Raw genomic sequence first — 24,676 nt, 5'->3', positions numbered from 1 at the left:
ACAAGCAAAGCAAAAGGACAGGAGCATGGTGGGTGAGTGGAGGCTTCTTTTGAAGTATACTTTTTTTTCACCTTTTTGACCGAGAACGTTCACACGGCTTGCCTTGTGGCCCAACAACACCATTCTGCTTTACCAAATATCACGCGGCTTTCATCTTTTCTTGTAATTGCCTCGTGCTTTCCTTTGTGCTTCCCGGTTCAGCAAATTTAGCTCTATTATTCAATTCAATTCTCGTTGATGATACAAAGACCTCTCGCGTTGTGTTTCAGAATTCCTTTTGTTTTGTTGGATAATTTCGACTTCAACTCTCTAGCTACTTCCCAATGGCTGCTTCTTCTTCTTCTTCTTCTTCTCAGAAGAGCTATGATGTCTTCCTCAGTTTCAGAGGAGACGACACCCGCAACAATTTCACTGCCCATCTCCTTCAGGCGTTGCGCACCAAAGGAATCAACACTTTCTTTGATGAGGATAAGCTCGAGAAAGGTCGAGTCATATCCCCTGCACTCATTACAGCTATTGAAAACTCCATGTTTTCTATCATTGTTTTGTCGGAAAACTATGCATCTTCTAGGTGGTGCTTGGAGGAGATGGTCAAGATACTAGAATGCAATAGATCCAAGGAGGAGAGGGTTCTACCAATTTTCTACAACGTGGATCCATCAGATGTGCGGAATCACAGGGGAAAATTTGAAGAAGCCTTGGCTAAACATGAAAAGAATTTGGAGAACCGGGAGAGGGTGAAAATTTGGAAGGACGCTCTGACTGAAGTTGCAAATTTATCTGGCTGGGATTCAAGGAACTGGTAATTTTTCTCTCTTAATTTTGTTTTAAATTTTTAAATATGCCTCTTTGAATGCTATTGCTAATTCACTTGTCAGTTATTAGAATACAGAGGCTATAAGAATACCCGGTTATTAATTAATGTTATCTGATAAGAGGATAAAGTTCATAAAATTCAAAATTTTTTTATTGGAATTTTGTAAAATTAGATATAGTACTAACTAATATGATCATGACATCTTCCACTATTTCTTTTACTCTTACTAACTTTTTGTGGGTAGTTAAACTTATTATACATGTTTATGGTTCAAATATTGCAGGAATGAGTCTCTGCTAATCAAAGAAATCGTTGGGAAACTTTTGAAGAAGTTGTTAAATACATCCACAAGTGATATTGAAGAGAACCTGGTTGGAATACAGTCCCGCATTAAAAAACTGAGAATGCTATTGCAATCAGATAATGTTTGGATGGTAGGAATTTGTGGTATAGGCGGAATAGGGAAAACAACCCTTGCTAGAGCTATTTATAGCCAAATTTCCGACCAATTTCAAGCTGGCTCCTTTCTTGAAATTGAAAATGATTTCAAAGAGCATGATTTAACCGGTTTAGCAGAAAAACTTCTTTCTCAATTATTGGAGGAAGAAAATCTCAAAATAAAAGGATCTATTTCTATAAAAGCATGGCTCCACTCAAGAAAGGTCCTTATTGTTCTTGATAATGTGAATAATCTAAACATATTGGAACATTTAGCCAGAAATCAAGATTGGTTCGGTTATGGAAGTAGAATTATTGTAACTACTCGAGATAAAAGTTTGCTAATTCAACATAAAGTCGCTTGTTATGAGGTTGCAGAATTTAATGTTGGTGAAGCTTTGGAGTTCCTCAAACATTATTCATTAAAACATGAACTTCTTGAAAATGATTTCATTGAGCTTTCAAAAGAAGTAATACGATATGCTCAAGGTCTTCCATTGGCTCTCAAAGTTTTAGCTTCTTTTTTATTTAGCATGAGCAAAGACAAATGGAGAGATTACTTAGACAAACTAAAAGGTACTCCTAATATGAAAATTCAGGAAGTACTTCAAATAAGTTATGATGGGCTAGAGGATAATGAGAAGAATATATTTTTGGATATTGCATATTTCTTTAAAGGAGAGGACAAAGATCATGTGGTGGAAATACTAAAGGGTTGTGGCTTCTTTACAGATTGTGGAATAGAAACTCTCATTAACAAGTCTCTCATAACTATTAATTTTCCTAACAAGTTGGAGATGCACGACTTAATACAAGAAATGGGTAAGGGTATTGTTCGCCAAGAATGTCCAAAAGAGCCTGGAAGACGAAGTAGATTGTGGGAACAAGAAGATATCTTTAATGTGTTGAAAGAAAATATGGTAAGAGAAAAATAAAACATGAAATTTATTTTGTGTAGAACAAATTAAGAATTATTTTATTTTAAGTAGTTATATGTTGATGAAATTATAGTAATTTTTTTTGCATTTTGAATGCTTTTCACTTAATTTGCTTCTTGGTTTGTAGGGAAGTGAAAAAATTGAAGGCATTTTCCTCGACTTGTCTCATTTAGAAGATATACTAGACTTCACCACTGAAGCCTTTGCTGGGATGAAAAAACTTAGATTGCTCAAAGTCTATAATTCTAAGAGTATTTCAGGAGACTTCGAAGATACCTTTAACAACAAAGTGAATTGTAGAGTGCGGTTTGCCCATGAATTTAAATTTTGTTCCAATGATTTGAGGTACTTATATTGGCATGGATACTCTTTGAAATCATTACCAAAGGATTTCAGCCCAAAGCATCTTGTTGATCTCAGTATGCCTTATAGTCACATTAAAAAACTTTGGAAAGGAATCAAGGTATTATTATGATCTACAACTCATGTTATTTTCTTTAGGAAGTATGTAATATCTAGGGAAGCTAATTTTTAAGTTAACTTTCTTTTATGACAGGTTCTTGAAAGCTTAAAAATCATGGATCTCAGCCACTCCAAGTACTTGACACAAACTCCAGATTTCTCAAGGATCACCAACCTTGAATGTCTAGTTTTAGAAGGTTGTATAAATTTGCGTAATGTTCACCCATCACTTGGAGATTTGAAGAAGCTAAATTTCTTGAGTTTAGAAAATTGCAAAATTCTTAGAAGGCTTCCAAGCAGGATTTGGAATTTGAAATCTCTTCGAACATTAATTCTTTCTGGTTGCTCCAAATTTGAAGAATTTCCAGAGAATTTTGGGAACTTAGAAATGTTGAAGGAGCTTCACGAAGATGGAACTGTGGTAAGATCACTACCCCCTTCCAATTTTTCCATGAGAAACCTTAAAAAGTTGTCTTTCCGTGGATGTGGACCAGCATCTGCCTCATGGTTGTGGCCAAAAAGAAGTTCAAATTCTATTTGTTTCACGGTACCTTCTTCCTCAAACTTGTGCTCTTTATGGAACCTAGATTTAAGTTACTGCAATATATCAGATGGAGCAAATCTTGGTAGCCTTGGCTTCTTATCTTCACTTAAAGAGTTAAATTTAAGTGGAAACAACTTTGTCACTTTGCCTAACATGGGTGGACTTTCTCACCTGGGATGGCTTGAGTTGGACGATTGTAAAAGACTGCAGGCACTTCCACAGTTTCCATCTTCACTTGAAGTATTATATTTAAGTGGAAACAACTTTGTCACTTTGCCTAACATGAGTGGACTTTCTCACCTAAAATGGCTTTGGTTGAGAAATTGTAAAAGACTACAGGCACTTCCACAGCTTCCATCAAGCATGCGTACTTTAAATGCAACAGATTGCACATCATTGGGAACAACTGAATCATTCAACTTGCTGAGGCCGTGGGAACTCGAATCCCTAGTGAGTTCTCTTTATATCCAATTTTCGTTATAAAAAATAAAAAATAAAAAGCTTTTGCCAGAAATTTTATTTTTTATTTTTATAATTCCTGTATGAAATGTGAGGAGACAACTCATATTTTAGTCTTTGTTCTGTTTTACTAAATTAGATTGATAGTGTAAAATAAATGTTGAATGAATCAAGATGGGAAAGTAGCAATTTCTCGCTCTCTCAACATGGACATTAATTATTTTCTTTCTGCAGGATTCTAACGTCGCTGTTATGATTTCCGGGAGTAGAATACCAGATTGGATCAGGTATCAGAGCTCGGAGAATGTAATTGAAGCAGACCTACCTCTAAATTGGTCTACCAACTGCCTGGGTTTTGCATTGGCTCTTGTCTTCAGTAGCCAGCCACCTGTCTATCATTGGTTAATGGCAGAAGTTTTCTTGGACTTTGGCACATATTGCTGTTCTATCAAAACTCAATGTTTTTTCCATCCTGAAGGGGATAATTGTGATCATGTGCTTCTGAGATATGTAGCAGTTCAACGCTCACTCAGTCCGCATCAAGTCATTCACATCAAGGCTACATTTGAAATAACCTACGGGACCAATTATGAAATTAAGAGATGTGGGTTAGGTTTACTGTATGTTAATGAAGAGGTGAATTGCAACAATGTGCCTCCCCCTAATGAGTCAACTCTTGTCCTTAAAGAAATCTCTGCGGGGGAACCCATTGAATGTGAGGATATGACCATGACTCAGAATCAGAGGAAACCCACCGACTCATTCTATGTCTTCCTCTGAATCCCACTTTTACTTTTGGATTGCTTTTCTTTGTGGGAGTGCTTATGGGAATAGCCTTCGTAACCAAAAGGGAAACGTAGGAGACGTGAAAAATAAAAAATAGAAAACCCTTTTCATCTGAATTGGAGATTTCGGCCACAGAACTGCTTGATCATTTCTGGTAAGTGTTTCTTTTCTTCAATTGAGATGCAGTTGAAGAAGTTCAATTTCATGTTTAATCGTTCTAGAAGACTAGATTTACTAAAAGCCAAAAAGTAATTTATCCTTTGAAAAGATAAATTCAGTGATTAAAAGTCTCATTATTTTTGTATTTATTTTTTTAACAACTATTTTTAATAATATTTTTTTTTAAAAAAAATTCTTGATACAAACCGCCCTTCTAGTTGAAACCCAACGTCTTCTCGAGCCCTAACACCATTCACAACTGCAACGACCACCCTCTCTCACTTCCACTTCAACAACATAAGACCACGGAGTTCCAATTTCTTCGAATCAACTTGATCTGCTAAAAGGTTCAATTTCTAGGGTTCTTTCCTCCTCTCTTCTAGTATTGAATGAATTTTAGGTTGGATCTTGTCATCAAATTATTAGGGATTCTGCTTAATCCTCCATTTTCTGTATTGTTATTGAGCAGTAGAGCTTGAATGATAAACATATTCCTGTTTGGATTTCGTTTATGCTCTTCTTCTGTCAACTTTATATTTCCAGAAATTGTCTTGAAGGTGCCATGGGCGACTCTTAATTTTGAAAATGGGGAAGGATTTTAGCCTAGAAGCCCCAATGAGGATGGGAACGGAATTAGCAGCCTCCAGTCCCTCCAAATACTGCCGCAGATCGCCTTCTAGTCCTAAAAAAGTCCGAATAGTGTTGAGTCGTTTAACTACCAAGTAATTTCTCGCTTATCGCTTATCGTCTATGTTTCAGGTCCAAAAGTAAGCCCTAAGATCTGGTGGGATTCATGATGCTGATTTCAGAGGTGTGGAGGCATTATGATTTGCTGATTTCAAGCCCTGAGGTATGACGTCTTTGCTTTGCTTTGCTGCTGCTGTTGTTGGATCTGATTGTCTATTCTTCCAGAGGCATTAGCTTTGATGGAGTAATTTCTATCTTATTATAGAATTAGTGTTCTGCTTTCCTGGTTGAGCATGTTCTTCAGTTGTTTCCCTATTTACTTGGATGATAAACATAGGCTCTTTTGTGGTTGAACCTATGCATAGAAAATAGAGATACAGGGTTCCTGCAGTAATGAAAACCTAGGGCTGGGATGCAACTATTATGGTTGGCGATTTTGCATTTTTTTTAAATTTAGTTCTTGATATAATTTGGATGATTTGTTTGTTTGGTTCTTTATTTGGATAAGAGATCATAATATTTCATGACCATTATGAAATTATACTCTTTTATGATTCTAAAGAATACCAATATGCCCAATTCCATGATCTTAGTTTGACAACCAATGGAAAAACGTGCAGGACCTGGATTCAAATCCTAATATGGCATCATATGACTCTGGTGAAAGAAGGAAAGAGAAGAAAAAGATGTGGGGATGAGAATCTAAAACTACTGCATAAAATGAAAATGAAGAGCCTGCTGTATATTGGAGTGCCTTCTGTAGAATCCAAGTCCATTGGTTTTGGTTTTTCTGCTTCTTGTGAACTCTGCCCTGTTGAAGAGCCTTCTGAATGCATCATCGTTGAACTGCTTTCTTCGCTGTCTGTATCACTTGGTACCTGTTTCCTTCTTCCTGAACATTGTTCCCAGTTGAAGAATCCAGTGACAGTCTCTTTGCTGGAATACTTTCTTCATCCTCTGGGTCCATTGGTCCTTGTATACTCTTTCCCTATTGCATTCTTCTTTTTCATTTTTGTTTTTTCATTCTTGTTATAGTCCACTGCTGAAAACAAATACTGTTTCAAGCTATTTGGGTTGTCAAGCTGCATTAAGTGCATTGGCTGCTCATTCAATTGATCCCGGTGAAGCAGAAAGACAAGTTCTTGGCATTATCTTAGGGCAAGGTCAACAAATGACTGGTGTTTTTCTTTCCACCACTACGTCCAAACTAGTTGTTGTGTTGGTGTTGCAGTTTTTTGGCTGAATGTTTTATCTTGCTTTCTCATATTCCAGGATGATTATTTACAATGGGTTGTTGAAAGTCAGAGACTTAGTCTCCCCAAGGAAATGGCCGAGTTCCCTTCTAGGTGAATTTCTTGTTCCCTTATCTAGTGTTTAAAATTAGGAATTTGATCGACTGCTTCGGCAGTTAATGTAACATGTGCTTTGGTTTATGGTCCCAATCCCATAGGCAAAATTCACAAAGGGGCATTTTCAACCTGGATTAAGGCAGTATTGAAGCATTAAATATGTTGCTTTTGCGCAACTTGGATGCATAAAAAAGGTTGAAGAAGATAAATCAGCTTTTGAGGTTCAAGCGAAGGTTGATCTTTAAGCGAAAGTCTACCTTGACCCAGTCATCATTGCAGAAATCCAAGCTTGACCCAAAGTTGAAGGGCATTGCAGCAAAGTCTCCTCATCTTTGTATCTACACCTTGAACCACGAGCCTTTACTCTACTTAATGTCTTTTTTTTTTTCTCATATGTATACCTACCCGGTATAAGCTTTATATGATCATCTCCGTTTCCCTCCTGACTTATAATATTTATATAATATTTTTAACAATTTTCCTTATCATACAATGAAATCTAATATTATAAGTACATATCAACATAGGAATATTTTATGAAGGGATGAACATATTGTTGTAAATAAAACATCACTATGACACTGTTTTATAACAATAGGAAATTCTTTTACAGAACATGATTCAAATAGAAAAATATGGAAAACTTATAAATAAACCCAAAAGGAAATTTAGGCAAAGTGTTTGGTTTGAATAGTGAATGCATGGAAACCGATATTTTTTCCATACATCCTACTTGATAGCAAGATTCGGACAGTAATAAAATTTATCTTTCAAAATGAATTTTTTAATTGAGTTTTGGGGTTACAATTTATTTTTTATATATTTAAAAATGAAAACAAAATAAGAAAGCAAATCATGTGTCTCCTTAAACAACAAAGCAAATTCACAAAGTAGAAATGGATGTGTGGGTTAGATTACTTAGGTTACATGTCTCTATAGAAAATAACATGAATATATTATAATCATAACTTTATTTCGTTCCAAAGTTGTTTAATGTGACTATAAGACATGAGAAGGTCAACAAGATTCTTTGGATTAAAATCATTAGGTAGTGATCTTAAAGAGTATCTATGCAAATATGGATATCTCAATTTATCATAATGAAATTAAAAGTTAAAAGAAAAATGAACTATACAAAAGTCTCTCTAAGGATCGTCATCATAGACATGAGCAATCTAAGTTTATTTATTCTCACAAAAGCTTTTGTTGTAAAGTGTCTCTTTTAAACTCAACATGCTGAAAGATAATCCTTCAATTTCTTTTGTTCCCTATAAACCAAGAACAAGGATTAGTGAAAGCATGGAAAGTGCATAAAAGCTTACTAAAATGTTACTAATATATAAATAAAACTAAAATTATTCATAATTAACAATTTTAACTTGTTTCACATGTAATAAAATTTCATGATTTTTAATTTTTTTTTACCTCTTACCATGTTCTTTTCCAACACATCATAAAATATCCTCATGCCTTTGTAATCTACTATGCTTGCTAGAGTCTTTAAGGGATTGCTGGCAAATAATTTTCCTACCAATTTTGTGTTGTATTAAGTCATGCATTTTCAACTCATTAGTAGAAATAGTTATAAGAGACTTATCAATGAGAGTTCTCATTTCACAAAATGTCAAGTAACAATTGTCTAATATTTTCATTAGACAATTTTCATCTTCTTCTTCAAGGAAGTATTCAATATCCAAATATATATATATATATATATAGTCAATCATTAATTGTTTTAAGTACTTCCTAAATTTTCTTTTTAGTACTTTTAAGTTTGTCCATTAATTTCTCCATTCCTATTTGGTTACACCAAATAAAAAAGAACCTAAAACTTTAAGAGACAATAGAAGGCTTCGAGCATAAGTTATTAATTCTCTAGAAAGCTCCATGAAATCATTTCTAAGAATTTCACGTTTTAAGGAATAACATGTAAGGAATTCAAAAGGTTCATTAGCATTTAACATCAAGCTTCATAGTCATTCACTACATGTGAATTTAATAAAAGTTCTCTAGCCATATAATAATTTTACTTTCTCAACCTGACCAATTCTAAATTTCCTGCTCGGCAATCCAAGCCTACATTAGGTAACTAATTGGACTAGATTAGAAACGTTGCATATGCACAAGGGATACTCAGTAGATTTACCAATAAGCAAAGTAGATAATTATTAGCATGTCATTGATCAAGTATAGAAATAATTATTTGGAACAAAAAATTATAGCTTATATATTTTATCAAAAGTGTTCTACTATGATTGAAGGTTTTAGTAATGATTATAGGAACACCCTTAACAGATTTTACCTATGCGCAAGAATGTGAAAATGGGGTTGCTTTCTTTGAGAATTGAGTTTATTCTCAAATACAATCACAAATGTTGATATCAACACAAGGTCGTAATATGCTAGCTAATAAAGTTCATATTTTAAACACTTGAGTTAGTACGTAAGAGTAGTAACTCTTTATTTTCCTTAAACAATTATAATTAAGTCTATGACCACCACTAACTCTGGAGTAGAGATAGATGGTTGTCTCACTGATAAAGGTCCAATGCAAAGTTACACATTCTTGATGCATAATGCTTTCCTTCTGGGTAATAAGTCCCTCTTCAGTAGAAAAATATTAAAATGAGTGGGGGAATGTTATAATATTTTTAATAGTTTATCACTCAAGTGTAACCTTCTCTATATCTTTTATATTCCTATTAATTGTTACAAGTAACGGGATTTAAGTGACATAATAGGTTATTGAATTTGTGGTTACAAATGAAAATTTATGGGAATTGAAAATATGGTATAATGTCGTAAGTTAATAGGAGGGTTATAGAAATTGAATTATCGTAAAATTGTAGGACGTTTCAAATTTTGTAAGTCTTTTAACTCACCCACAACATTCTTTTACAAAACGTTCTCTATTTTTTTTCTCGACATAAAACATTCCTTTCAAAGTCTTCTTTCACCCTCTTCTTCTCCACGGGATTTTTGGAGTGTTTTAAAATTAGGTAACTCTTTATATTGGTTTTTTTAGGGTTTTTAAATATAAAAAGATTTGTTTTATTGAAAATTTGTGGATTTAAAGAGGATTTGAGAGAACCTGAAGAGAATAATTGTCACTCCAAGCTTAGCCCTTCATCTAAACTTTCAAAATCTTTCTTGATAGTAACTTTCTATTTTAAAAAAAAATACAGATTCTTACAATAAAACTTTGATAAGGATTTCAAAGGATATAATAAAGTTTATTGGAGAATGTTGTGTCAAAGGCATATGTACTAACAATATAAGACCTTAAGAAGTACATATATCCTATCAAGTAAAACTATATACATTTTTTCTTATAATTAGTGGATTATTTATTAGTCGAAAGATTATCTGTAGTTTTTTTTCCATATCATTCCTCAATCTATGCGATTAGATTATTTATTTTTTACATGGGATTCTTATGTTCTTATCAAAGAATTAATCTAAAAGGACAAACTAAAAATTGATAATAAATAATTTAATTTTGGATTAATTTAAGAACCTCTTACGTAGTTTTATTATATCAAGACTATAAATTTTTCTTTCATTATTGAACTCAAATATTTTGTTTTTCCTTTTCCCCTTTCACTCTCTTTAAAACTAAATCCTTCATATATATATATATATATATATATATATATATATATATATATATATATATATCTTTATTGTTGAAAATGAAGTGAATTTAAGGCTCCAATTGGTCCACCATTTGGAAGGCTTGAAAAATCTTTTCCATTAAGAAAATAAAAGAAAAAAAACAACTTCCACAAGTTGTTAGGTAAGAACAATTTTTAGTTAAAAATATTAAGACTACTTGAAGTTCTTTCAATACAAACTCCAATGCAGTATTCTTTTGCTAAAGCTTCAAGAAGCCACAAATCTTTTAAAGAAATTATTTCACATACACGTTCATGACCGAATAAGTTTCATAGAAAGATGATTTTCAAAAAACATAAATTAAATATTTAATTATAAAAACAAAAGTGCAATCCAATAAATGCTTAATTAGTTAATTTTTGTTTTTTTTCCAATGCTTCAAAAAGCCCTCTAGTAAACTTACTACTTCTAAAAAGTTAGTTTAATTCATCTTAAAGTATCAATATCTAAAACTTTTGCCCTAAATTGGGGGAAAATTTGAATCATATTGCACAATCCAAATAGTTGTATATTGGGTCATAAAATCTTTAGCCCAACTAGGGTTTGGTTGGGTTGGGTTTGGATCCAACATTAAACCACATCTCAAAATCTTTTATTTCCTTTTAATAAGGCGAAAATGTTTTCCATGGATCAAATTTAGAGTAAATTTGAAAGGGTAAAAATATATTCAAAGACTTGGAAGCACTTTTCTTACTATATAAAAAAATCTAGAGACTCACTTGAAATAGTATTTGGTAACTACTTTTTTTAAAAAGTCATTTTAGTTTATATAGTATTGATCGATTCTCCATAAAAGCATTTATGATAGAAGTGTTATTTATATAAACACTATACATAAAAAGTGTTTTACTAAAATAACTCGACTTGCTTTACATATTTTCAACTAATAATAAATTGCAAACCTAATACTTACTCTCAAGGCATAAGAATTTATTCCTTGTTGAAAGCAACTTACTTTCAAATCTCGAATATTATGTTTTTTTTTTTATTAACTTATTACTTATTTCTTAAATATTTTTTACTAAATAGAAAAAAATAAAAAATTTAGATTTTTCTAAATGCTAAAAGTAACTTATTAATTTTTCTTTATTTCTTAATACTTAATAGAAATAAAATATTTTTAAAGCAACTTAATATTTAACACTATTAAGCACTATTTAGTTTTAAATTCTATTTAAAATTACGTCAAAAAAAAAAAAAAAAAAAAAAAAAAAAAAAAAAAAACATCACCTTACTCTCAAGGCATGGGAATTTATTGCTTGCCAACTTTCATTTGATCTCAAGAATTGATTCAACGAAACAACTTTTCGGTTGAACCTCTTGGTGCATTGTTTGAATACATTTTCTATATTATATTTTTAAAAATAAAACAATAATTACTCTTGTATAGACTAAACTTGTACAAATTTACCTTAAATTAAAGGATAAATTTAAAAAAATAATTAAAAATAAATAAAATAATTTTTAAAAAATTATAAAGAAAGTCTTCGATTTCATATAAAAGCTACTATATTTTATATAAAAATAACTTCTAACTTTTCTCTCAAAAAAAAAAAAAAAAAAAAAAAACCTTAGGCTTTTCTATATAAAAAAAAACTAAAATTATCACACAAAAAATATAGACTTATTTTCTATATAAAAAAACAACAAATTTAAAATTTGAAATATTAAAAAATTTAATATCTCAATTTTTTTAATCAATCTTTAAAAATCATTATATCTTTTATGTAAACCTTTAAAAAAAATTAAAAAAATATATATAAAATAGAAAGTGTATCTAAACCAAGTTATTGATAATATCTATGAGGGTTGGTGTGTTCTAGCTTGATGTAGACAAGTAGCTCTTGTTGAAATATGGACTCACATATTTAACAATGATTCATGATTAAGCTATTCAAATTATGGACATTTTGATTTAATGTTCGTTTTAAGAGTATGAGCCACCTTATGTGTAGAGCCCAACGCAATCACGGGCTTTAGATGATGGGCCTAAGGCCCGTGAGGCCCAATAACCAATGGGTATGGTCCCTAAGGCAGGAGGGTATAAAAGGTGAGGCTTATGTCTTTTCAGATATGAACACATCCTTTTAAAAGAATAGAACCGCTCTCTCTCCCGCTCCCATTGCCTGAGAGAATCTAGTGAAAGAGGTGGTGCCCTCCGTTGCTCTTAGAAGATCCATACCGTCTTCATCAAACACAAATGGAATCAGGTAGGTACCATTTGACATATAGATTTATGGTATAATATTCATGTGATTCAACATGCGATCCTGTATGATCATTGTTCAGAATATGAAATATTACAAATTGGTATCAGAGCCCTAATGTTGAATCACTTAGAAATGGCATATTAGGGCAATAACAATTGTACTAGTTTTGTTTTTCTTTTCAAATAGATTCAGACGCCATTTCAAGGTGCATTTGCAGGCGCCACTCAGACGCTTGTTTAGACACCGTTAGGGCGCGCTTCAGCCAGCGCCGTTGAGACGCAGTTCAAGCGCGGTTCAGGGTGCTGCTCTAGGCGTCGTTTCTGACGCCGTTGAGGCACAAACGGTGGGCCACTGAAGGCGCTGCTAAGTGCGCTGCTGGTGCGCCGCGGGTGCGACGCTGGTGCGCCGCGGGTGCGACGCTGGTGCGCCGCGGGTGCGACGCTGGTGCGCCGCGGGTGCGACGCTGGTGCGCCGCGGGTGTGACGCTGGTGCACCGCGGGTGCGACGCGGCTGCAACGCTGGTGTGCCGCGGGTGCGACGCGAGTGCAACGCGGGTGCGCCTTGGGTGCGCCTTTTGGTGCTCACTGGTGCACCTTTGTGCGCCACTGGTGCGCCTTTGGTGAGTCGCTGCAGGGTTCCCTGCAAATATCACCATGGGTCTCAGATGCATCCCATTTTGTGGCACAGTTTATTAATAATAAAAGGATCCCATATGCATCCATTTTATGGAACAGTTTAATAATAATAAAAGGTCTTGGATGCATCCCATTTTGTGGCATAGTATAATAATATTATATATACATGATACTATGCATCAATTGATATATATATGGGTTTATGCATAAATACATAAATAAATAATTTTAATTAAATTATGTTTTGCTAAATTAGTGTTTTATATTTTAAAATAAATGAATTATGTATGTCAGTTGCCAAAGTAACTTATATTATATAATTTATTTATTTTATAATATGTAAACATGTTATTGTTATTTAAAATAATCGGCCCAAAGGAAGATTATTTTAATATAATAATAAATAAAGTAGTCATAAATATGTGACATATAAAGTTTATCTTGCATTGGATATGTTAGTCCAAAGACAGACATATTGTTTTCGGTTTTATTGTCAATATTTATGGATTAATTTTGTATAAGGATGCCAATTACAAATTAATATTTTTGTCCAAAGACTGAATATTAATGTTTGTGCTAGGTATCTTTCATGATGTTTATTTATTCATGTATGTATGATGCTTATGTGACTGATTGTGAGTTTTATTATTATGAATTCAGCATCTTCTATATCTGCAAATGTGAATAACATTCCTGTGCTTAATGGCACAAACTTCAAGAAATGGAAAGAGCACGTTATAATTGTGCTCGGGTGCATGGATTTAGACTTTGCATTAGGGGAGGATCGCCCTTCAAATCTTACTAGTGCCAGCACTGCTGAGCAAAGGTCTACTATGGAAAAATGGGAGCGATCCAATCACATGAGTCTAATGATTATGAAGCACTCAATTCCAGAAGCAATAAGGGGTGCAATACCTGAGGAAACCCAAGCCAAGGCATTCTTGAACCAGATAGCAAACCGATTCGCTGCAAACGAAAAGGTTGAGACAAGCACTATTCTTAGTAAGCTTGTCTCTATGCGGTATAAAGGGAAAGAGAATATCAGGGAGTATATTATGGAAATGTCTAATCTTGTGACGAGACTCAAGGCACTAAAGTTAGAGTTGTCGGAAGACATACTCGTGCACTTGGTCTTGATCTCTCTGCCTACATAATTCAGTCCATTCAAAATCAGTTATAATACACAAAAGGAAAAATGGACTTTGAATGAGCTTATTGCTCAATGTGTGCAAGAGGAAGAGAGATTAAAGCAAGAAAAGATAGAAAGTGCTCACTTGGCTTCCACATCTCAGGGATTTGGTACCAATAAGAAAAGAAAGAGGGACAATAAAGGAAAACAAACTGCAATTTCTGGGACATCAAAGCAAAAGGAGCAAAAGAAACAAGATAAGGAGATCACTTGTTTCTTTTTCAAGAAGGCTGGTCATATGAAGAAGACATGTACCAAATACGCTGCTTGGCATGAAAAGAAAGGTACACTTCTCAATTTTGTTTGTTCAGAAATTAATTTAGCTGTAGTGCCTACTGACACTTGGTGGATAGATACGGGTGCAACTACTCACATAAGTGTCACTATGCAGGGTTGCCTAAGGAGTCGAATGCCAACTGATGGTGAAAGATACATCTATGTGGGAAATGGCAACAAGGCTGCAGTCAAGGCTATTGGTCTTTTCAGATTACAGTTAGACTCTGGATGTACATTGGATTTGGAAGAGACTTTGTAGTACCGTCGTTTAGACGGAATTTAATTTCTGTTTCATGTTTGGACAAATTTGGATATTGTTGTTCATTTGGAAATGGAATGGTTAGTCTTTATCTAAATTCAAATATTATTGGTACAGGTAGTCTAACAGACAAACTATATAAATTGAACATAAAGGCCACTAATGGAAATGAAACCTTGCATTCAAGTTATTATGGCATTAAGCGAAAATTAATGAATGAGAATTCATCAAGGTTATGGCACAAGCGTTTGGGTCATATTTCAAATCAACGAATACAAAGACTTGTGTCAGATGGAATTCTCCATCCACTTGATTTCTCAGACTTTCAAGTCTGTATAGAGTGCATTAAAGGAAAACAAACAAATATGAAGAAAAAGAATGCCAATAGGTGCAGTGATGTCTTGGAATTGATACATACAGACATTTGTGGTTCATTTCCTACCCCTTCTTGGAATGGACAACAATATTTCATCACTTTCATTGACGATTACTCATGTTATGGGTATCTTTATTTGATTCATGAAAAGTCTCAGTCATTGGATGTGTTCAAGAATTTCAAAGCTGAAGTTGAGAACCAACTAAGCAAGAAAATAAAAGCCGTCAGATCTGACCGTGGAGGTGAATATTATGGTAGATATGACGGATCCGGAGAACAACGTCCAGGGCCATTCGCCAAATATTTGATGGAGTGTGGTATCGTTCCTTAGTACACCATGCCAGGGACTCCGAACCAAAATGGTGTATCAGAGAGGCGAAACCGTACTCTTAAGGATATGGTAAGAAGTATGATTAGTCATTCCACCTTACCAGAATCACTTTGGGGCGAAGCCATAAAAACTGCAGTTTCCATTTTGAATAGAGTACCAAGCAAAGCAGTAGCCAAAACCCCATATGAGTTATGGACTAGCAAGAAACCTAGTATTAGGCACTTGCATGTCTGGGGTTGTCCAGCTGAAGCTAGGCCTTACAAGCCAAATGAAAAGAAATTGGACTCCAGAACAGTGAGCTGCTACTTTGTAGGGTATTCTGAAAGGTCAAGAGGTTTCAAATTTTATGATCCCTCAACTAGATCCTTCTTTGAAACGGGCAATGCTAAGTTCATTGAGGATGTTGAGTTAAGTGGGAGAGAGCCATTAAGAAAGGTGGTCTTTGAAGAGGAATCTGTTAATATTCCTATTATTACGACTGGACATGGTCATATTATGTTTAATGACACTATTCAGAATGTACAGTCGATAACAAGGATTCAAGACACACCTGAGATTCCTCCTGTTCAAGTTATGGAACCGATTCAAGTTCATCAAGAGGTAACTCAACAACCTCAAGAACCTCAAGTACAAGTGCCACTAAGGAGATCCACTAGAGAAAGGAGAAGTACAATTTCAGATGATTATGTTGTATATCTCCAAGAACATGAGTTTGACATGGGTCTGGAAGACGATCCAATTTCAGTAAGTCAAGTCAAACAAAGTTCTGATTCTGAAAAGTGGATAGAAGCCATGAAGGATGAGATGAAATCAATGAAAGACAATGGTGTTTGGGACCTAGTAGAGTTGCCTAAAGGTGTAAAACCGATTGGTTGTAAATGGATTTTTAAAACCAAGCGGGATTCAAAAGGCAATATTGTTAGGTATAAGGCACGCCTAGTTGCAAAAGGTTTCACTCAAAAGGAAGGCATTGATTATAAGGAGACCTTTTCACCAGTTTAATCAAAGGACTCCTTTAGAATCATCATGGTACTTGTAGCTCATTATGATTTAGAGCTACATCAAATGGACGTTAAAACTGCGTTTCTTAATGGCAACATTGATGAGACAAAATACATGGTGCAACCGGAGAACTTTGAGTCTAATGATTCAAAGCAACTTGTATGCAGATTAAAAAGGTCCATATATGGTTTAAAGCAAGCATCCCGATAATGGTACCGAAAGTTTGATCAGGTGATTACTTCATTTGGTTTTAAGGAGAACACCGTTGATCAATGCATATACCTCAAGTTCAGTGGGAGCAAATTTGTTATCTTGGTGTTATATGTTGATGATATTCTACTTACAAGTAGTGATGTGGGACTTTTGCATGAAACCAAGCGATTTCTGTCTAGTAAATTTGACATGAAGGATCTTGGTAATGCATCTTTTGTGCTGGGTATACAAATCCATAGGGATCGTTCAAGAGGTATACTTGGGTTATCACAAAAGGCCTACATCGATAAGGTGTTGAGTAGATTTGGCATGAGCAATTGTGCACCAGGAGACACGCCTGTAGCAAAAGGCGATAAGTTTAGTTTGCACCAATGTCCGAAAAATGAACTTGAGAAGAAAGATATGGAGAGATTTCCTTATGCCTCGGTAGTAGGAAGTCTCATGTATGCACAAGTTTGTACGCGTCCGGATATTGCGTACATTGTTGGAATGTTAGGCAGATATTTAAGTAACCCAGGTATGGATCATTGGAAAAAAGCAAAACGGGTTATGTGGTATTTACAAAGAACTAAAGATTACATGCTCACATACCGTAGATCAAGTCACTTAGAGATCGTGGGATATTCGGACTCCGATTTCGCAGGATGTCTTGACAGTAAGAGATCCACTTCAGGCTACATCTTCATGTTAGCTGGAGGAGCAGTTTCATGGAAAAGTGTTAAACAAACACTTATTGCTTCTTCCACCATGGAGGTAGAATTCATAGCCTGCTACGAAGCATCAAACCATGGGATATGGCTGCGGAATTTTGTCACTCAGTTACGAATAGTTGATGGGATTGAGAAACCGTTGAGAATCAACTGTGATAATAAGGCCGCATAATTATATTCTAAGAACAACCGAAGTTCATCAAAGTCCAAACACATTGACATCAAGTTCTTGGTTGTGAAAGAAAGAGTTCAGAGTCTTCAAGTATCGATTGAACACATAAGCACAAACTTCATGATTGCGGATCCGCTCACTAAGGGTTTGCCACCCAAAGTATATCATGAGCACGTCACACATATGGGTGTTGTACACATTGATGATGTGTCAGAATAATGGGAGTTTGTATTCAGACTTTGTGTTTATTTTCTTGATGTGATATTATGTTGTGTTATCTGTACAGATCTTGATTTTAAAGACTATTGTATTTGAATTCTCTGAATTGAAATGATGACTTTCAAAAGCAGATTAGCATCAAGTGTTGAAAGTGGAATTTGACTAATTTTTAGTCATAAAGTGGGACCAATTGGAAATAGACATATTAAAGATCACATTCTATGTAATTTCCATGCTACACATCCATACTTGATCCATGTTGCTAATTTTGTTAATGTTGTGATCATTGATGGGTCTAGTTATAATTAAGATTAACGAAGGCCGCTTTGATCCTATGTTAGCATAACTAGTAGACCGGATTGTTTAAGGATATTAAGTTAGAATAGCAAGATGAGCTCAATAAAGTACTATCATGAACATTGTTTTGTACTCACATATTTAACAATGATTCATGATTAAGCTATTCAAATTATGGACATTTTGATTTAATGTTCGTTTTAAGAGTATGGGCCACCTTATGTGTAGAGCCCAACGCAATCACGGGCTTTAGATGATGGGCCTAAGGCCCGTGAGGCTCAATAACCAATGGGTATGGTCCCTAAGGTAGGAGGGTATAAAAGGTGAGGCTTATGTCTTTTCAGATATGAACACATCCTTTTAAAAGAATAGAACCGCTCTCTCTCCTGCTCCCATTGCCTGAGAGAATCTAGTGAAAGAGGTGGTGCCCTCCGTTGCTCTTAGAAGATCCATACCGTCTTCATCAAACACAAATGGAATCAGGTAGGTACCATTTGACATATAGATTTATGGTATAATATTCATGTGATTCAACATGCGATCCTGTATGATCATTGTTCAGAATATGAAATATTACAGCTCTATCTTAAACATATATGGAAAGTTGAGTTGAATTATTGAAGTTGGCAAGAAGGCCTTCTCAAAGCTTCCTCCTAGCATTGGCTACCACAGCTTTTTGTACAGGCTAAAGTCACTTTTTTTTTTTTATCGCTAAGTCATTAAGTTTGTCTTCTTAACTAATAACATCAACAATTGAAGACATGAAATGAAACCTTGAAAATGAAGACTCATACCCCTTTTGTCTTCCTCACTATGAATTGGGCAAGTCCCACAAATATGAGTCGCTATGTTGTGCCCACTTTCTTTGTTGGACAACAACTAGCTAGATGTTACTTTTTGTTTACATTTGATAAACATCCAAATCACCTTTAAATATCTTTTTACTTTTCTTAAAGACATGTTTGGTTGTCAGAAAACTTGAAAGAAAATGCAAAAAAAAAAAAAAAAAAAAAACAATGAAGAAATGTAAAAAGAAAAAAAAAAGTAAAATAAATAAAAAATAGATTTAAAGTTAATAAATTATTTTTATATGTTTTTTCACACTCATTTCACTTATTTTCCTTCATTATAGGAAGATTAAATAATTTAAAAATATATAAATTTCTAATTAATTTTAATTATATTTTTATTTATATTTTGCATAATAAACCAAATATAAAAAAAATAAAATAAAAATAAAAAAAGTATTTTCCATAGCATTTTTTTCCTTTTTTTTTAGCACTTTTCAAGAACCAAACATAGCTTAAGAGAATCTTCTACTTTCAAATTTTAAATTAACTAACAACCCATTTGATAATGATTTTGAAAGGATTAAAAGCATTTTATAATGATTGAAAGTGTTTTCTTATAGAAATTAGGTGTTTAATGAATTTTTGAAAATAATGTCTAAAATTCTAAAGTATCGCTTAAAAGTGATTGCTAGATAATCATTTAATAGTTTATTCTTTTAAAAACTACTCTTTTAGACAAATCTTTAAACAATACAAATCAGTCCATAATTGAAAGGCTCTAAGTAAAAAAGAGAAAGTACTATTTGATGCATGAAAACCTTCCAAGCTCAAAAACACTACAAAGTCCACATACATATAGAGAGGATTAACAATTTTACTCAAAAATAAAATATTTGTAGTACTTCACATTCATTGAGATTTATATGTATCATGTTCAAATTGAAGGCTCTATAATTAAAGACTTAGGTAAGTAGATTTTGAGGTTACAACAGGAAAATTGATATGATCAAATTAGTACTTATTATTAAAAGGTAAATATTTATGTTTGAATTTAAGATAAAATATGACATGATTGAAAGAACATTTAGGTCGCAATTGAATTAGAAAGGTGAGTAAAGGATGTGAATGATCAAATAAAGTTTGCACACAAAATGAGAAAAATAGTAAAGGATGCTCAAATGTCAAACAAGGAGTGGTCAAGTGCATGCACGAGGGCGCTTTCAAACTTTTGTAGCAAAAATTTTTAAGTATGAATTTTTAACATTTTGCTAATTTGAAATGACTAAAAACCTAAGGCTTCTATATACAAAGAGATTAAAAAACATATTTTCACAAGTCCAAATAAAAATAAGAAAATTCATTGTTGCTCTATTGTAGTTCTAAAACTCCAAAACAAGATTTAAGGAAATCTTAGAAAATCTATCAAGTAGAAGATCTATTAAAGAGCATAATGGTATTTTACATTACAAACATGAAGAAAAATTGTAGGTGACGATTACATCGACACCAATAAATTTATACTCTTCCATCATATTTAATGAATTGTTATTATAATCAATAGACTCGTAATTTTCATACCCGCATTTTTTTTTTCATATTTAGTAAATTGTTTTTATCATCAATAGACCCACAAATACCCACATATTTTGGTTAAAATTTGTATTTTCAAAGTCAATAATATTACCAATGCATTTCCATGGCCTATTTAATTCTTTTTTTTTTTTTTAATGGGCAAAAGTTTAATGCTCCATTGTGTAACATTTTCCAAAAATTTTCATCAAAGGCAAAATTTTGAACTTACATTTGTATTATTAGCTTCTCTTTAGCCTTTTGCACCCAAAAACAAATAACTTTGGAAATTAGTGATTGATTTTGCCAAAAAGCAATTCATATTATTTAGAAAATACTTAAATATTTCACCTTTTGTGCAAAAAATAAAAACAATAAGGGTTCAAAATTTACCAATTGGCCCATTATTTTCAACCCTTGTAGTGTCTATATGAAACAAGCAAACTCCAAGAAGCTTATCATTAATTATAGATTAATTAAAGCATTAAACAATATCCATTTAGTTTAATGGCACCAATATTCCTTATTTGTTTTGATTAGTGGATTGTTGAATATTGATACACTATATGAACATAAGGATCACTTTAATTGTTGAATCACATTAAAAATTTTGTCTTTTTCTTTATTTTCTACTTGCTTGTGTGCATGATTCAGTTAACATAATTTGCTTTTTTATTGAAAAAAAAAGGTTGCAAAATACAAAAATGGAGATGAGTTGTGGCTGTGGCTTAGCAAGCCATGTGGAAAGCCACTTGACTTTTCATTATCCACTGCTTTAAGGCATCATTAAGCATTAGAAATATTGGTATGGGTGTTTTAAAGTCTTGCCAATTGTGAGGACTTACTTATATTTATATACTAGTATTTAAATGATTTTTCATTAAACTTACAATATAGTAATTTTTTACTGAAAATGTTTCAAGAAAATAATATTTATTTTCAAATTTAAAGATTTTTACCTGAATTTCATGACCACATTAAACATAGCAATTTCGAAGTGATTCACATCAAATATGCAAAGCTTCCATTAAAAATGAGAATTGTTTAATATTTGAATATAAATTTTAAAATTTGTTTTGATCGTATGGATTAACTTAGGAAAAGTCAAAAATTCTTTTTTAAATTCAATAATAATATTTATGTTTCTTTGATTTTCCTATGGAACCTCTTTGTGTATGGCTTACATGTACACTTCTTGTTTTATATTTTTTTTAAATAGAAAATCATAATTATTCTTATATAAAGTACATGATTGTTTTAGAAATTACAATAATAAATTATATAAAAATTTAGAAGCACTAAAAAAAATTACTATTTTTAAAAAATTTTGAAAATAAAAAAGCATTTGCAAAGTCAAAAAACAAGAAACTATCTAAAATGGGCTTTATATAATAAAAAATTTTCAAAGTAATTGAATAGAATTCTCTCAATTTTTAAAAGTAATTTTAAAAAAATTTGCTAAATATTTCATTTTTATAAGAAAATGCTTTCAAGTAGGATAAAACACTTTTAAATCCTTTAAAAATCATTCACCAAGTTTATCTAAAGATTGTTTTTTTAAAAATAAATAAATAAATAAACAATTTTTACCAGTTAAGATACAACAAATGAATTTTAGTAGAAAAGTTTTGACGTCTCTTTCTTTTTTCCTTTTTTCTTTTGTTATTTTCTTCTCCTTCTCGCTCTCTTCCTCCCTCCCTCCTTTTTCAAAGCTTATAAAAAGGCTATTGTGCTTCTTTGAAAAAAAAATTTTCAAAGCTTATAAAAGGGCTATTGTGCTTCTTTGAATTGACATTCAGAAGAAAAAGACTAGTTTCAATAAGAGCTTTTGGGTATTTTTGTGTGATTTTTTTGGTGTCTCCTTGTGTATGATGTTACATAAAGTAGTTTACCAATAAGATATTTAAGATTGTCTTGCTATATTTTAGAACTTGAATTAATTAATTTAATTATTTTTATAAAATTTATAAGGTTAAAAATAGTGATAAGAATTTAAAAATTACTACTCTTTCAAACTCTTTTGCAAAAATTACTATATTTAATTTATACTAAAAAAGGTTTTTAATTCAAATATCTTTAATTTAAAATTTTTTTGAGTGTCATTGAAGATTCTATGAAAGATCGTTTTTTAAATCTTTTAACCGTTCCAAATCAAACTTTCATATGAATAAGATAATATGACTTTTCATTCAAGCTTTTTTTAACTTGTTTGATTTCATGTTAGTAAATTTTTATAATATTTATATTACTTTTAAATAAAATCTTTATAATATTAAATAATGATGCTTTAAACTTACAATTTTAAAAAGTAATGTAGCAAAAAATAATATGCCAATAAATATACTAGTGATGTTACAATTGCTAAGCTATGGGTCTGTTTTTATGGTTTATTATTTTTTTTTGTAACTTGATAAGAAAATGATCTATCAATGCCTTTGGATTCCATAACTAGTCCTTCAAGAGAAAGGACGAAAGACCCAAAAATAATAAGAAGAAGAAGAAGAAGAAAGAGAGATATGATGATGATGATGAAATGAAAAGGAATTGGTAATTTGAATTTTGTTTTTAATATGACAAAATTGTAAGTATTTGTTTTTTAATATGACAAAATCGTAAGTTTTTTTTTTTTCCACTTCTTTTGGTTGTAAGATGGAGCTGATGCAGTTGCTTTTGTGAAATCAAGGTTTTTCTAATCATGTTTTGATAATAACAAAATGAGATTAAAGTATTAATGAATTCACTGGAATTTAAAATTTAATTTCTAAATAATTCATTCAAGTCAAAGTATGGATAATTTCAAATCAATAAATACTTTGATGCAATTGAAGACTACAATTAAGAACCTTATGTAAGATTGAAATTAGTGCACTAGGATTATAATTTTTATTTCATACATTTATTGACATATTATTAAGCCAAAATAATTTAAAATTTAAGATGAGCCATTGTAAATTTGATTAAATTTATTTTAAGGAAAAAACCTAAGCTTAGGTGGCCTAAAACATTTTCACAATGTTTTTCAACTCCCTAAGTTTTGAAGGTTAAAATTGTATTTGTTCAAAATTATTTTTTTTTATAATTAAAAAAAATCCTCAAGGGTCCTGATAGACTACCAAGGTCGACCAGTACAGGAGACCATGTACCTCATGTTTGCACTTTGCTAGGGCCACTACTTAGACTAGAAGCTCAATCGGTCAAGCCATTGGTCAACAATTGTTCATCATGGAATACCACCTACAAGCTATTGTTTTAATGCATTTGAGCAAATTTCATATAAAACTATCATAAGGATCTCTAGATCTACATAACAAAAGCATTCAAAACATTGAATCAAATAAAACTATAGATCTATGTGCTCTGAAAAACATACCTGTGATTTGGATATTCTTAGATCTATTCCAATCTTTAACTAGATGACTCTCTTTCTTGCACTTGAGGATGATGGAATCCTCTTAGAGGGATGGAGGCTAAGGGTTAATCTCTCTAAATTCTAAAAAACATAACAAGACTAAAGCCCTATCCTAAGGGCATTTATATAGACATTTAGTTGGCTTAAGTGATTTAAACCTATCTTAGATTTTCATCATTTAATCCAACCTACTTGAGTCTTAATGAATTAATTAGCCTATTGGACTCTAGTTATTTTATATCTTCTCTCCATATGATAACCATCCTATCTACTTTATTGTTTCCCACAATAAACACCACAACATAGCCTTTTATCTTCATTGTAATCATTAGAGAAAGAAGAAGATAAAGAAAAATATGGCATACCATTCTCATTGATAGTGATGGATATTTATATACAAATACATTTGGGTTATACTATAATTCAAACTCTATATCCTACTCTGATTCAAACTAGTAGTAAATTTCTACTTTAATTCAAATTGTATATTATATTCTAATTCAAACTAACATATAATAAATAGTACCAATACCAATATTTAAATTAAGGATAATATTAACTTTCTCTTATAGGCCCCAATAAGATGGAGCTCCATTTGAATATTCCAATTTTGATCTTGAGAGAAGAAAATAGACTGTGAAGTATTCAATTTTTGTGGAGGGTGGTCTCTCTAGTTCTGTGGAGGGCGATCTCCATGGTTCTGT

The 24,676-nt window shown here is 32.4% G+C and overlaps 1 protein-coding gene across 3 annotated transcripts; it reads left to right on the top strand.

The window, feature by feature from the left end:
• Positions 1–124: 124 nt before the first annotated feature.
• LOC117910148 (disease resistance protein RPV1-like) lies at positions 125–7,127 on the top strand. 3 transcript variants are annotated; one of them, XM_034824205.1, is made up of 10 exons: positions 125–802; positions 1,101–2,175; positions 2,321–2,656; positions 2,750–3,649; positions 3,893–4,598; positions 5,363–5,453; positions 5,911–6,164; positions 6,326–6,468; positions 6,563–6,636; positions 6,741–7,127. In XM_034824205.1, exons 1-5 carry the CDS (start codon positions 324–326, stop codon positions 4,436–4,438), a joined length of 3,336 nt encoding a protein of 1,111 aa, XP_034680096.1. In that variant the 5' UTR covers positions 125–323; the 3' UTR covers positions 4,439–4,598; positions 5,363–5,453; positions 5,911–6,164; positions 6,326–6,468; positions 6,563–6,636; positions 6,741–7,127. The 3 variants fall into 3 exon arrangements, with proteins under 3 accessions (XP_034680096.1, XP_034680097.1, XP_034680095.1); XM_034824206.1 differs by having other exon boundaries at positions 5,911–6,453; XM_034824204.1 differs by having other exon boundaries at positions 5,911–6,468.
• The last annotated feature ends 17,549 nt before the right edge of the window (positions 7,128–24,676 follow it).

The sequence above is a fragment of the Vitis riparia genome, unplaced genomic scaffold (genome assembly GCF_004353265.1).
Source record: "Vitis riparia cultivar Riparia Gloire de Montpellier isolate 1030 unplaced genomic scaffold, EGFV_Vit.rip_1.0 scaffold623_pilon_pilon, whole genome shotgun sequence".
Classification (NCBI taxonomy): Eukaryota; Viridiplantae; Streptophyta; class Magnoliopsida; order Vitales; family Vitaceae; genus Vitis; species Vitis riparia.
Note: the sequence above shows the minus strand (reverse complement) of the source record. Positions and strands in the feature narration are given on the sequence as shown.

Excerpts from the sequence above, each read along its gene's own strand:
- LOC117910148 (XM_034824205.1), top strand. The coding sequence starts at position 324 with ATGGCTGCTTCTTCTTCTTCTTCTTCTTCTCAGAAGAGCTATGATGTC. Across the intron at positions 803-1,100 it reads GGCTGGGATTCAAGGAACTG|GAATGAGTCTCTGCTAATCA; the intron begins GTAATTTTTCTC and ends CAAATATTGCAG. Across the intron at positions 2,176-2,320 it reads ATGTGTTGAAAGAAAATATG|GGAAGTGAAAAAATTGAAGG; the intron begins GTAAGAGAAAAA and ends CTTGGTTTGTAG.